Source organism: Loxodonta africana, chromosome 3 (assembly GCF_030014295.1).
Source record: "Loxodonta africana isolate mLoxAfr1 chromosome 3, mLoxAfr1.hap2, whole genome shotgun sequence".
In the NCBI taxonomy this organism is placed as follows: domain Eukaryota; kingdom Metazoa; phylum Chordata; class Mammalia; order Proboscidea; family Elephantidae; genus Loxodonta; species Loxodonta africana.
This window is the reverse complement of record NC_087344.1, coordinates 196,363,649-196,375,320: the sequence shown is the minus strand read 5'-3', so window position 1 is coordinate 196,375,320 and position 11,672 is coordinate 196,363,649. Positions and strand designations below refer to the sequence as shown.

Genomic DNA, 11,672 nt, shown 5'->3' with positions numbered 1-11,672 from the left:
AGTCAGACCATTAAGTCTGGTTTTTTACTAGAATTTGAATTTTACACCCCACTTTTCTCCTGCTCCATCAGGGACTCCCTGTTCTGTTTCCTGTCAGGGCAGTCATTGGCCTGGTTGTAGCCGGCACCATCTAGTTCTTCCAGCCTCGGCTGATGGAGTCTCTGGTTTATGTGGCCCTTTTTGTCTCTTGGGCTAGTATTTTCCTTGTGTCTTCGGTGTTCTTCATTCTCCTTTGCTCCAGGTGGGTTGGGACCAAATGATACATCTTAGATGGTCACCGGGCCTTTCTTCCGAGGCACCTCTGGGTGGTTTCCAACAGCCAACCTTCCCCTTAGCAGTTGCGTACTCAACCCTTAGCTCCACCCAGCGACTCCTACCACATACCAAACCAAACCAAACCAAACCCAAACCCATTGCTGTAGGGTGACACTACAGGGCAGAGCAGAACTGCCCCATAGGGTTTTCAACGCTGTAGTCTTTACAGAAGCAGAATGCCACATGTGGGCTCAAACCAACCCTTTGGTTAGCAGCCGAGCACTTAACCACTGCGCCACCAGGACTCCTCCACCGGATACCAAGGGGATACAAAAATGCTGCAGAGCAGCCTGCAACGTTGTAGCCTTCGCGAGAAACAATTTGGATACTAAGTGGCACTGGGCTGCAGGTGGAGCCCTTGGCACGCCTGGAGAGGGTCGCAGCTAGGAGAGGATCAGTGGATAGTGAGATCATGAGAAGCGCAAAAACGGTTCCACTGCTCTCTGGGTCAGCGTCGGCGAGGCCTCAGGGGTGAGAACTAGGAATCGGGCTAGAAGTCGGCGGGGTTGGGATGAGCCCCCGCCCCGGCTCCGGGAGGGGTCAGGCCCCATCCCGCCTCCCGCCTACGCGGCGTCCGAGCAGGGCGTGGCGGCTCAGTTGCCGGGTCCCGCCGCTGCGCAGGGATCGTACCCAACGCTTCGCGGGCCTGGGCGGCTCCACACGAAGCTCCGCCCCGTGACGCGAGGCTCCGCCCCCGCAGCGCCCGCTTCCAAGATGGCGGCAGCGAGGCTTGCCCGGCTGTCGGGGTGGCGGTGACGACGGGAGGCAGAGCCCAGGTATGTGGACTAGTGACGATGGTGACAGAGGCCCCGGAGGAAGATTCGGGCAATGCAGAGGGTGAGACGTTTTAGGCAAAGGAAGGAGAAAAGCTTGAGCAGGGAGGAGGAGGGATCCCAGGTGGAAGTATGGACGGGGGCTGGGCGAGCTCACATTGCAGGGTAGGGCAAACGCCAGAGGCGATTGGGGTGCGGATGGGGTCTCCGGTGGCTGGGTTGTAACTCCCTGCGGAGCGCTGGCCACGCCCCTCCAGGTGAGTCCGCCCAGGTACCCCCCCGCCAGTCTCTAACCCCAGCCCACCCTACCCTTCTCAGCTGCAAACCTCCCCCTGCCTCCTGCCCTCCCCTGCTCGGACTAGAAAAAGGTAGAAGAGGTGGAGAACGCCACCCCCACCCTACTCCCCGCGTGCTCTAGGGCTGTTTGCTTGCTGCTCCCAGGTGGTCACGCTCCCTGTACCTGCGGAGCTAGCTCTGAGACACTTGAAGAACGGAAAGGAGCCTGTTTCCTACCCTGCCCTGGGCTCTCCTGAGGTCACTGCACTGTCCTGTCATGACTGCCTCGCCCCCTGAGCGGGTTCTTGGTCTGGGGAAAAACAAAGTCTCCATTAGCTGCCCTGTCCCACCCCCTAAACAGGTCCGTCCTGTTGGGGTAGGGGCGGGGTGGTGGTTAAGTCCGAACTTGGCACTATCGCTCCAGTGTAGCCCAGGGGTGGAGGGTGGGGGGGGGGGAAGATCCAGGACCGAGCATCCCTTTATCTTCCTACCACTTTCCCTCACTTCTCCAGCTGAGAAACCGGCTTCACCCAGTTCCCGAACTCTGCCGCTCTGTGGGTGGCTGGTTCTCCATGACCACTTCTGGTCCAGCTGCATCCGAGGATCGCTGTCGGAGTGCCGGATGGAGCCTTTCTCCGTCCTCTGGGACATTTCCAATTTTAGATAATGCCTCACATCTCTGCTCCCCACGGACCCCGTGAAGTCCCCCTGCCCCCTAAGAACACAGCTTGAACCTAGGTGAGACTATTTTTTAAGTTTGGAAAGGGGGCTCTCTAGACACTCTTCTGAAATGGACAGGAGACCTGAATGACGTAAGCATTATTGGGGGTGGGAACTGAGAGTAGATACCCGGAGTGGTTTGGGGGAAGTTGGAGGACAGTCATACTTGGGCTGGAAGTAACAGGTGGTAGGGCTATTGATGGTTACATTGTTTCCTTTCCTCACATGACAGCACATCTGTGTGCTCCCTTCTATAACTTTGTTGTCTGCCTTTTTCTCCTCTTTGCCCCCACACCCACCACCTTCATCCCTACCTGCTGATCTCTCTGCTGGCTTGCTTTCCCTGCCTGCCCCCAGAACTCTCCTCCTCCCTCCCCAGACCCTTCCCAGGATGTTGCGGAGGCTACTGGAACGGCCCTGCACACTGGCCCTACTTGTGGGCTCCCAGCTGGCCGTCATGATGTACCTGTCACTGGGAGGTTTCCGAAGCCTCAGTGCCCTGTTTGGCCGAGATCAGGGGCCCACCTTTGACTATTCTCACCCCCATGATGTCTACAGTAACCTCAGTCACCTGCCTGGGGCTGCTGTTGCCCCAGGAGCCCCTCCAGCTCCTCAAGGTCTGCCCTACTGTCCAGAACGGTCTCCTCTCTTAGGTGAGTACAGAAGGAAGGGGATGGTGAAGGGAAGGGCAAGGTGTGGGGGCAGGAGGCTTGGGTAGGCATGGGGTGGTAAGAGTAGGACTTAGAACAGGAGGTTAATGTAAACGGAAGGTGGGCTGGGATTGGGCTAGAGTGGACTCTGAATTTGGAGTTAAATTGGGCTCTTGATTTGGACCATAAACTTTCCACTGCCCACCCACTCATGGACTCTTCCTGCCCCAGGCCAGCAATTGTTTCCCTAGTGGATGAACCGTGGTTTAGTTGGTTGGAAGTCCTTCTGTTCTTTCCATCCCCTAACTGTAGCTTCCAACCCTGTGAGGAAGGAGAAAGTTAGAGCACCCTAAAATAAGAAAGGAGACTGGAGGGTCAGGAGCCTACACCTTCCAGGCTTTGCAGAGCTGTCTGAGTGACGGTGAACCCAACGCTTGTCAGATTTCTCAGTGAGCCCTGGAGGGAGATGAGCCTGAGAGCCAGGCTGCCGGGGCCAGAGGTACTCGCAGGCCCTGGTGTTCTTTCTTTTCTCCTTACCCCTCTGATCCCTCACCTTGCCATCCCCTCCCGACAGTGGGTCCTGTGTCGGTGTCCTTTAGCCCAATACCATCACTGGCAGAGATTGTGGAGAGGAATCCCCGGGTGGAACTGGGAGGCCGGTACCGCCCGGCAGGGTGTGAGCCCCGCTCCCGAACAGCCGTCATTGTGCCTCACCGCGCCCGGGAGCACCACCTGCGTCTGCTGCTCTACCACCTGCATCCCTTCCTGCAGCGCCAGCAGCTCGCTTATGGCATCTATGTCATCCACCAGGTACCCCAACCCTCGCCTCGCCTTGACTCTTTCCTATAAGAAAGCCGCAGGCAGATACCACTCCACTGTCATCTAACTGGCCCCTGGGATCATTTCTGAGAAGACCAGACTGTTCAATGTAGAAAGCACTTGGCATTGCTCTGCCAGGCTTGTTGGCCCCATCCTTCCTATTCTCTTCAGGATTCTCTTGCCCTCCCGTGCTTTTCCATGACTTTTCCTTTGTTCAGTGGCTTGTGTAGTAGAAAGCACAACTTGGGAGTTGGGCAAATCTGGGTTCTGATTATAGTTCTGCCATTTGTTACATGTGGGACCTTGAGCAAGTTCCGTAACCCCCTACAAAGAGATGCATAGCGGTAGAGTACTAATATGCCACCTGTTTCACATGGTCGTTGTCAGGATTAAATGCTGAATGACAGCATCCTAAGTATCAGGCACACGCTGACAATGCAAGAAAAATTTGTTGAATGATTAAATGAAAAAGATAGTTTGCCTTCTCTTCCTTCTGTTCTTCTGTAGCCTACTTTGTCTCCTTTCTCTTCTACACTTTACCCCTCTCTTCCTCGTGCTGCCTACCTACAGACGTAGGCTGGTTCCCTCCCTTATCTTTCAGGCTGGAAACGGAACATTTAACAGGGCAAAGCTGTTGAATGTTGGGGTGCGGGAGGCCCTGCGTGATGAGGAGTGGGACTGCCTGTTTCTGCATGACGTGGACCTCCTGCCTGAGAATGACCACAATCTGTATGTGTGTGACCCCCGGGGGCCCCGGCATGTCGCCGTTGCCATGAACAAGTTTGGATACAGGTAGAGGGCATGGGAGGGTGCTGGGAAGCAGGGAAAGCCTCCGTCCAGTGGGAGGAGAGATGAGGAGATGGTGGGTAGGGCCGTCTCCCCAGAAGGCTTGTGTGGAATCTAAGGATCTTTCTCTCCTCAGCCTCCCATACCCCCAGTATTTTGGGGGGGTCTCAGCACTCACTCCTGACCAGTACCTGAAGATGAATGGCTTTCCCAACGAATATTGGGGCTGGGGTGGTGAGGATGACGACATCGCTACCAGGTCAGACTTCCTGCTACCACCTGCTTCCCCCGCCCCAGTCCAGATCCCTGTCCTCTAACATCCTCCGTGGGGGGCCATAATCCTTCATCACCACCTTTAGCTCTGCTGGTCCGGCATGGAGCTCAGTCATTCCCCATAAGCCTTTTTAGTCCATCCAAGTCAGGCTTTGCATACTATTTAATTATGTTCCTGGGGGAGGAGATAAGATCAACAGGACACAGTATCATGGGGTTCCAGAGCCAGGAAGGCACCTAGAGACAGTTTAGTCCCACCTTCTGCTAGGGTCGCATCCAAACTACTTCCTGTGGAGATGTGGGAAGAGGGGCTCTACTCCCAGAATCACTTAAAAAAAAAAAAAAGTGCCATTGGCATGATGCCAACTCGTTTTTCAGTATATAAACTACTCTGGTCTTCAGCCTCAGCTGGCCTGATGTCATACCTGTGGTGTGGATATTTGCGCTTAGTATGCCAGGCCCATTGCTTCCCCTCCCCTTATATCCTCTGGGATGACATCTCTGTGAATTCTTGTCTTCTGTAAAACACCCGGCAAATTCTAAATGTATGTCTTCTTCAGTACCTTCCCAGGCCATCTTCACTTCCTGCTTCTTTGTGGCAGAGCTGGGGTTTGTTTCTCTCCAGGTCCTGACGACCTGATTCTACCCTTATTTTAACATGAGGGTGAGGGAGGGGGTTAGTTGGGGCAGCTGAGCTATTCTGAAAGTTGCTGAGCTTGGGTCTGCAACTTCATTTTGTCCTATCCTTTTGACAAAACGGCCTCTCTCTGTCCTTCCCAGATGACAAGGGCAGCTCCTGGGAGCCACTTGGGAAACAAAGGTGGGAGGTGCATACCTACCTCTGTCTAGTGTTTAAAGGCCCCAGGGGGCCTGGCACTGGGCCCTGAGGATTTGGGTACACCCAGCTTTGACATTCTCTTCAGCCATTTCCTTCTCTCTGTTTGGCTCTCTCCCCACACCAGGACCTAGCACTTTTTTGCCTGCCTAACTAGTTGTAGTTGTTCTTCGTGCACAGAAACATGCATTCCCTTCCTTGCTGGCCATGGTTCTCCTTCACCTGTCAGCAGCTTGCCTCCACTCTGGGTCCTCCAAGGTCTCCTTGCTCTCCTGTAGGGTGCGCCTGGCCGGGATGAAGATCTCTCGACCTCCCACATCTGTGGGACACTATAAGATGGTGAAGCACCGAGCAGATAAGGGCAACGAGGAAAATCCTCACAGGTAGGAAGGGAGGACTGTCTGGGAATTGTTACTGGATCCTCAGGATTCTGCACCCCTAGGCAGGAAACTCCTAAAGGTCTCTAGATTGCTAGCTGTCCCTTTCTGGGTCTTAAGTTTCCAACCTGTAACCCTCAGATTTGACCTCCTGGTCCGTACCCAGAATTCCTGGACCCAAGATGGGATGAACTCACTGACATACCGATTGCTGGCTCGAGAGCTGGGCCCTCTCTATACCAACATCACAGCAGACATTGGGACTGACCCTCGGGGTCTCCGGGCCCCCTCTGGTCCCCGTTACCCACCTGGTTCCTCCCAGGCCTTCCGTCAAGAGATGCTGCAGCGCCGGCCCCCGGCCAGGCCTGGCCCTCCACCTACTGCCAACCACACGGCCCCCGCTGGTTCACGCTGAAACCTCCTCCTTCCTACCCACCTTCATCATGAGACTGAATCAGAGGGGTTGTATTCTCCCCACCCTCAGCCCCTCACTGTTCTTTAGAGGGATGTGGGGGACCTGAACTCTAGTGCTATGCTGGGGGGCAGGGGCCTCCCCTCACTGCTGGACTGGAGCTGGGCTCCTCTAGACCTGGAGGTCCCTCTTTCTAGGGTCACCTACCAGGGCTTATGACTGTGAATCCTTGATGTCATGATTTTATGTGACGCCTCCTGGGAGTCCCCTGCCCCTGGGGTAGGAGCAGGGCTGGATCCCAAGCCCCTTCCTCTTCCACGGAGAGAAGAGTGACCTGGCTTCTCCTGGGGCCTCCTGTGAATATTTATTCTATTTATGGTTCCTGGGAAGTACATTTGGTGAAGGAAGCCCCTCCCTGGGCAGTTTCTGCCAGTGCTGGAGTAACTCCCTCTCCTGAACCTGGCTCAGGGGGCTGGGATTTTGATATATTTTCTAATAAAGGACTTTGTCTTGCCTCTGCTCTTGCTTTCTGCATCCCAGGCACCCTTTGCCTGCCTTTGCCTTTGCCCTCCTTATGCCCACAGGTGACAGAAGAGCCAGACAAAGCCATGCTCCAGCAACTTTTATTTCCACAGGTGGGAGGGTCCCTGCCAGCAGGGGCAGGAGTAGGTGGATGTCGGGGATTACCTGTCAGGTTCTATGCCCAGGGCCCGGGCTGCTGCCTGGCGCCCACTTTCTATGCAGTCATTGACAGCAATCCCCTCATAGGAGGCTCCGGCCAGTGTTAGGGGCAGCCTGTGAGTTGCCAGGAATTGGGTAGCTGACTCTGGAAGGAAAGGGTGAGAGGAATGTTAAAACTTGGGGTCTTATTTCCTTGGCCCCCCTCAGCCCAGCTGCTTCCCCAACTTACCCAGTTTTTGCCAGTGGCCTAGTGTATACTGGGGGATACAGTTCTGGGGAGACAGCAGGGGATGCAAGGACAAGTTTATTAGATATCCAGGCCTTTGGTGGGCAAACAGTGACAAATGTGCCCGTCTCTACCTTCAGGGACTCCAACGGGAGCTAGAGGAGTTTACCCCAACTCACCTTATGTAGATGGACTAAGCAGTGACTCGGTGGCTCCTTTAATCCTAACTGTATGGCGGCTGCTTTCTCTGCCTCCTGTTGGAACAGCTCCTGAGATAAGACACAGCCGCTGGCCTCCTGCATCTGTAGCCAGGAACCTCCCAGCATCACCTAGGGAGGGATACGGCTCTGGCCTTGCCTCCACTGGGGCACAGAGGAGCCCTCTGGAAGCCCCCCACTAAGCAAAGCTTCCTTTTCTCACAGTCACTCTGAGGCCAGGGGATCTCCCATCCTGCTCAGGGAAAGCAACTGAGTCATACACGATTCCCAGAACGCCTGGGTCTTCGGAGGACGGCACCAAATGTCCAAATCCCTGGAGAGAAGACACTGGGTGAGCAGGGAAGGGCTCCAGCTGAGCCCCGTCTCCCCTTCCCTCTGTGTCACACCTGGACAGGCAGGCGAGCTCCTTGGTACTGTAGGTTCACCACAGCAACAGACACAGCAGTGATGGTACGCAGGGCACGAGCCAGCGGTGCAGCCTCAGCAGGGAGCAGCTCACTTAGCACTGAGGTCAGGAAGAGGCTGGGTTAGGAGGCATTCATACTTTTCAGGAGTCATCAACCCTCTAGCATTAGAATCCCACAGAGCTGGCCGGTTCAGAGGTGTGGTGGGGTCCTGCTGGCCCAGGAAGGCACAGTTGTTGCATCACCCCGCTTGAGGAAGGGGAGGGCAGCTATCCCATTACCTGAGGCTGGCACTGCACTAATAACATGGTCAGCCTCCAGACTGCTGTCCCCTAGAGACACCTGAGAGGATGGAAACATTTGAGACAAAGAAAATAACGAATCTTATGGTTGAAGCAAGACTCTTTCCGCCTCACCCTCAGTTTCCCAGGCACCCAAGTGGCAGGAGAGACTGGGTGCTGACCCAATGTGAAGAGACTGAGTGACTGTGGTCTGCACAAAAATCACTCTCCTATACAATCCGGGAAGTGGGGCAGACGGAGGCCAGTGTGGCCATTCTTAAAATGTTTAGTGAAGCTAGGTTGTTCCTCTCTCCCCAAGCCATTTATAAGCATTACTTCTGTCAACAGGCTTAGATCAAAAGGGTCCTGATGGAAGGACCACAAATTAGGCCTTGGTACCCGGGTGGTCCATATTTGTGGACTAGCTTCTGAGGCAGGAAAACGATGAGTAACTCCTGTTCTGCCAGCCCTGGTCTGGCGAAACCACACAGACAGCTGGAAACATTGACACACAGGTTTGTTACTCTCCAGGGGGCTCCCCTACCTTCCAGCGCCCTTCTGCCTGAAGGCTGAGCCCACAGACTGGTTGGCCTCTGAGAACACTGACCCCCCTGCTAGTTAGGTGCGTGTCAAGGGCCTGAGGCAACATCTCCAGCCCTCCACGGAGGGACCACTGGCTCCAGCGCTCCGCCCGGGCCTGGCGAACAAGTGCTGAGTCTGGCTGTGGGCTCCGCCCTGCAGAGGAGGAAACAGTAGAATCATCAAGACAGCACCCCCTGTTGCCCCCCACCTCGCTCTGGTGGTCCTTAGTGTCATCAACCCTTGAACCAATCCCACCTCACCTGCCCCCAGCAGCAGCCCCAGTAATATGGAACGGTGTGTTTGTTCAGCTTGGAAGAGACTGGGAAAGCAGGACCTGATGCTGAGCTCACGACTGTTCCCGGCAAACACTCCACGGCAGAGACTGTCCATAGCTAGAGATGCCACCTGAAGGGTGAGACTGGGACTGAGACGCCAAGAAATAAGCTGCACTGACTTCCACTGGCCTTGCTTGGAAGGGTGTAAGGTGGGATGGGGTTTGAGCTGGGGTGCATTCCCACCATAACAGAAGAATGGGAAGGGAGTAAAGGTATTCATCTCCAACACTGAGTTTGGGGGGATTCTGGAGATAAGAAGAGGGCATTCTCAAATGATGCAGAAGAGCCCCTAGGTGGTAGGTTTGAGGAGAAAGTTCTGCAGCTAATTTAGGAGGCAAGGGGCTTGGGCAGTGTCACCTCAGGTCCAAGGCGGCGCTGGGCAAAACTGTGCACACTCTCATCAGGCTCTTTGCCCCGGGGCTTGGTCAATTCCCTCAGCCCAGCCCAGAACAGAGGTTTGGAGAAGGGAGGTGAAGGGCGGAATAGCCCCCTGCATGGAGGAAGACATAGTGAGGGGGAGGTTCTGATCTACCTCCACAGCACCAGGGGATGATTTCCATTCATTTGATCTGCTTATGCTGTGAGGGCTGATACGGAGATGATGAAATGTAAGGGATCTGACCATGGGGACTAAATTAGACAAAAGTGCTGTAAGGAAATGGTGATGTTACCTGAGGCCAGTGGGCAGGGGGTGCAGGGCGCCTCCTACATACAGGAACCTGTTCTGGGCGGCTGGATGGTCTCCCCGGACAGGCAACACTTCTGAGTCCAAGCCAAGCTCAGAAACCTATTCTCCGCACTCAGGAAGAGGGCAAATTAAGGGAAGGACCGACCCACCAAGTATACAACCTCCCCTCAACTCCATTCCCCCGTGAAAACCGCTTTCGCAACCTCTCCTAGGCACTCCACGAGCCTCTCACCAGGAGCAGGGTCCGGGCCCCCAGGACTCCAGCCGGCCGAATTCCTCGAGGTCCAAGTTCAAAGATAGCACCATCCGGCCCTCGAACTGAGCGGATCCATCCTCCCAGACGCTTACTGCCCTCCACAACGACCACCTGGGGAGAAGGGGGGGGACACTACAGCACCGCCTATAGCCGTGGACCAAGAGGTCGGGAGGCGAAGGAGGTAGCCAGGATCCTGCTTTTGGTGGAAATGGGGGAACAAGCGGGAATCCCTTTAAAGGAGTGCCCGTGGGTGGGACACTTACTTTGGGGGGATCGGGGGCCCGGCTCAGGTGGTAACTGGCAGCCAAGCCGCTGATGCCTCCGCCCAGCACGACCACGGTGCGGCCCATTGGGCAGTCTGGGGAAAGACGGGGTGATATGGACAGGGGGACTCTGCTCCCAAGAAGCCTCGCCGGCTCCACGTTCCACTCCCGCTCCCTCACTGCTTTAGGGGAAACTAAGGCAGCGCGCGCAGAAGGGCTGGCGGAACAGTGAGACCCCTGCCCAGGGGCCAGGACTCACCCTAGAGAGGTCTGGAAGGCCCGGAAAATGCGGGGAAAGGAGGAGGCAGTGGTCTCAGCCCCAAGACCTCACCCCGCCGGCGCTCCGCCGGGAGGCAGATTAGGGCCACACCCACACTATCTGTGCTCGCAGAGCTCCAGGGGGGCGGCCGCCTTCCTAAGTCCTGAGGCGCTCTCCTTCCCACGCCTCCCTTGGCCAACAATCGCTTCAAATCCACTACTCCCGCCCCCAACCCTTTCGGCCTCTCCGACTCTCCGTCCACGCTATTCTCGCGCACGCTCCTAACTCTATTTTTCCTGCTTCTGGATTGGTGGGGCCTTGAAGGCCCCGGATCACATCCACCAATGAAAACACTGAACTGGCAGCGACTCTGCCCCCGGCAGAACGGCGGCCGCTGTACAAGTCAGCTTTGTAGAGTTAGCGGAAATTAACCGGTTCGGTGCCCAGTTGGAGTGAGCGGCCGTAAGCGGCAAGGCCACGCCCCGGACCACAGCGACGAAAGCCGAGTCCTGCAGTTGGCATTCCGCAGTCCAAGCTTCCCAGGCCCAGCTAGGGTGAGAACCCTGGAGGGAGGGCCCCATGAGCTTTGGCTGTAAAGAGAGGAGGTAGGGACACTGGAGCCGGTCCTTGGGGAGGCGGCTCCATAAACAGCTCCTTGGTGTTAGCAACAGGCCGGGCCTACGGGAGCTAGGGCCACCCGGCAACGTACTCAGTGTTTGTCAACAGGGGTCCTTGGGTGCCTCGCTCTCAAGGGGCACCCCCCATCGCGGGCAATACCCGTCGTCCAGTGCCTGCATTTTTGTTCCAGGCCTCCCCGCAGCTTCCCGAGTCTCAAGTTTACCTTCCTGTTTTCCTCCCAAACTAAACCTTCACTGCTTGGGCACACGTGGGTATCAACATGTTTATTACCACCCCCACCCCCCAACACATACATGGCCGAGAGCGCCTCATCTGTTTAGAGAGGGAACTGGGGGCCAGGACTCCAGGTCAGCCCGGTTCTATATTCCCAACCTACCCCGCAAAATTGACAGCAACGGGTTTTTTTTTTTTATCCCGCAAAGCATGAATACAAATAAGGACATCATCTTTTCTTAATAAATTTATTCACAAAAAGTGAGACTGCAGAGGGTCTGGGGTCTGTACATGGGCAGGGGCCTGGTGAGTTCTGTACACGGGGCTAGGAGGCAAGGGAGCCTCCAGGTGGAAGGGTATCTTTTTAATAAAAAAAATATGGGAGCTACAA

At 55.7% G+C, this 11,672-nt stretch overlaps 2 protein-coding genes across 5 annotated transcripts; one reads left to right on the top strand and one right to left on the bottom strand.

Annotated features, from left to right (window-relative positions):
* Positions 1–1,374: 1,374 nt before the first annotated feature.
* Positions 1,375–11,672, top strand: B4GALT3 (beta-1,4-galactosyltransferase 3). Of its 4 annotated transcripts, XM_064282853.1 has the most exons (8): positions 1,375–1,725; positions 1,877–2,102; positions 2,442–2,737; positions 3,309–3,544; positions 4,155–4,345; positions 4,476–4,598; positions 5,726–5,830; positions 5,991–6,131. In XM_064282853.1, exons 3-8 carry the CDS (start codon positions 2,476–2,478, stop codon positions 6,013–6,015), a joined length of 942 nt encoding a protein of 313 aa, XP_064138923.1. In that variant the 5' UTR covers positions 1,375–1,725; positions 1,877–2,102; positions 2,442–2,475; the 3' UTR covers positions 6,016–6,131. The 4 variants fall into 4 exon arrangements, 3 of the variants coding, with proteins under 3 accessions (XP_064138923.1, XP_064138922.1, XP_003415059.1); XR_010321581.1 differs by lacking the exons at positions 1,375–1,725; positions 1,877–2,102; positions 5,991–6,131 and adding exons at positions 7,566–9,112; positions 9,864–11,672 and having other exon boundaries at positions 2,476–2,737; XM_064282852.1 differs by lacking the exons at positions 1,375–1,725; positions 1,877–2,102; positions 5,991–6,131 and adding an exon at positions 7,566–11,672 and having other exon boundaries at positions 2,476–2,737.
* PPOX (protoporphyrinogen oxidase) lies at positions 6,747–10,542 on the bottom strand. The gene is made up of 13 exons (XM_064282851.1): positions 10,430–10,542; positions 10,171–10,265; positions 9,884–10,018; positions 9,635–9,750; positions 9,321–9,453; positions 8,889–9,033; positions 8,591–8,781; positions 8,052–8,107; positions 7,748–7,871; positions 7,564–7,674; positions 7,323–7,472; positions 7,147–7,189; positions 6,747–7,062 (listed from the first exon to the last, which is right to left on the bottom strand). Exons 2-13 carry the CDS (start codon positions 10,255–10,257, stop codon positions 6,920–6,922), a joined length of 1,434 nt encoding a protein of 477 aa, XP_064138921.1. The 5' UTR covers positions 10,258–10,265; positions 10,430–10,542; the 3' UTR covers positions 6,747–6,919.

Excerpts from the sequence above, each read along its gene's own strand:
- B4GALT3 (XM_003415011.4), top strand. The coding sequence starts at position 2,476 with ATGTTGCGGAGGCTACTGGAACGGCCCTGCACACTGGCCCTACTTGTG. Across the intron at positions 3,545-4,154 it reads GCATCTATGTCATCCACCAG|GCTGGAAACGGAACATTTAA; the intron begins GTACCCCAACCC and ends CTTATCTTTCAG. Across the intron at positions 5,831-5,965 it reads AACGAGGAAAATCCTCACAG|ATTTGACCTCCTGGTCCGTA; the intron begins GTAGGAAGGGAG and ends TGTAACCCTCAG.
- PPOX (XM_064282851.1), bottom strand. The coding sequence starts at position 10,257 with ATGGGCCGCACCGTGGTCGTGCTGGGCGGAGGCATCAGCGGCTTGGCT. Across the intron at positions 10,019-10,170 it reads GGGCCCCCGATCCCCCCAAA|GTGGTCGTTGTGGAGGGCAG; the intron begins GTAAGTGTCCCA and ends CCTTCTCCCCAG. Across the intron at positions 7,063-7,146 it reads AGGCCACTGGCAAAAACTGG|AGTCAGCTACCCAATTCCTG; the intron begins GTAAGTTGGGGA and ends CTTTCCTTCCAG.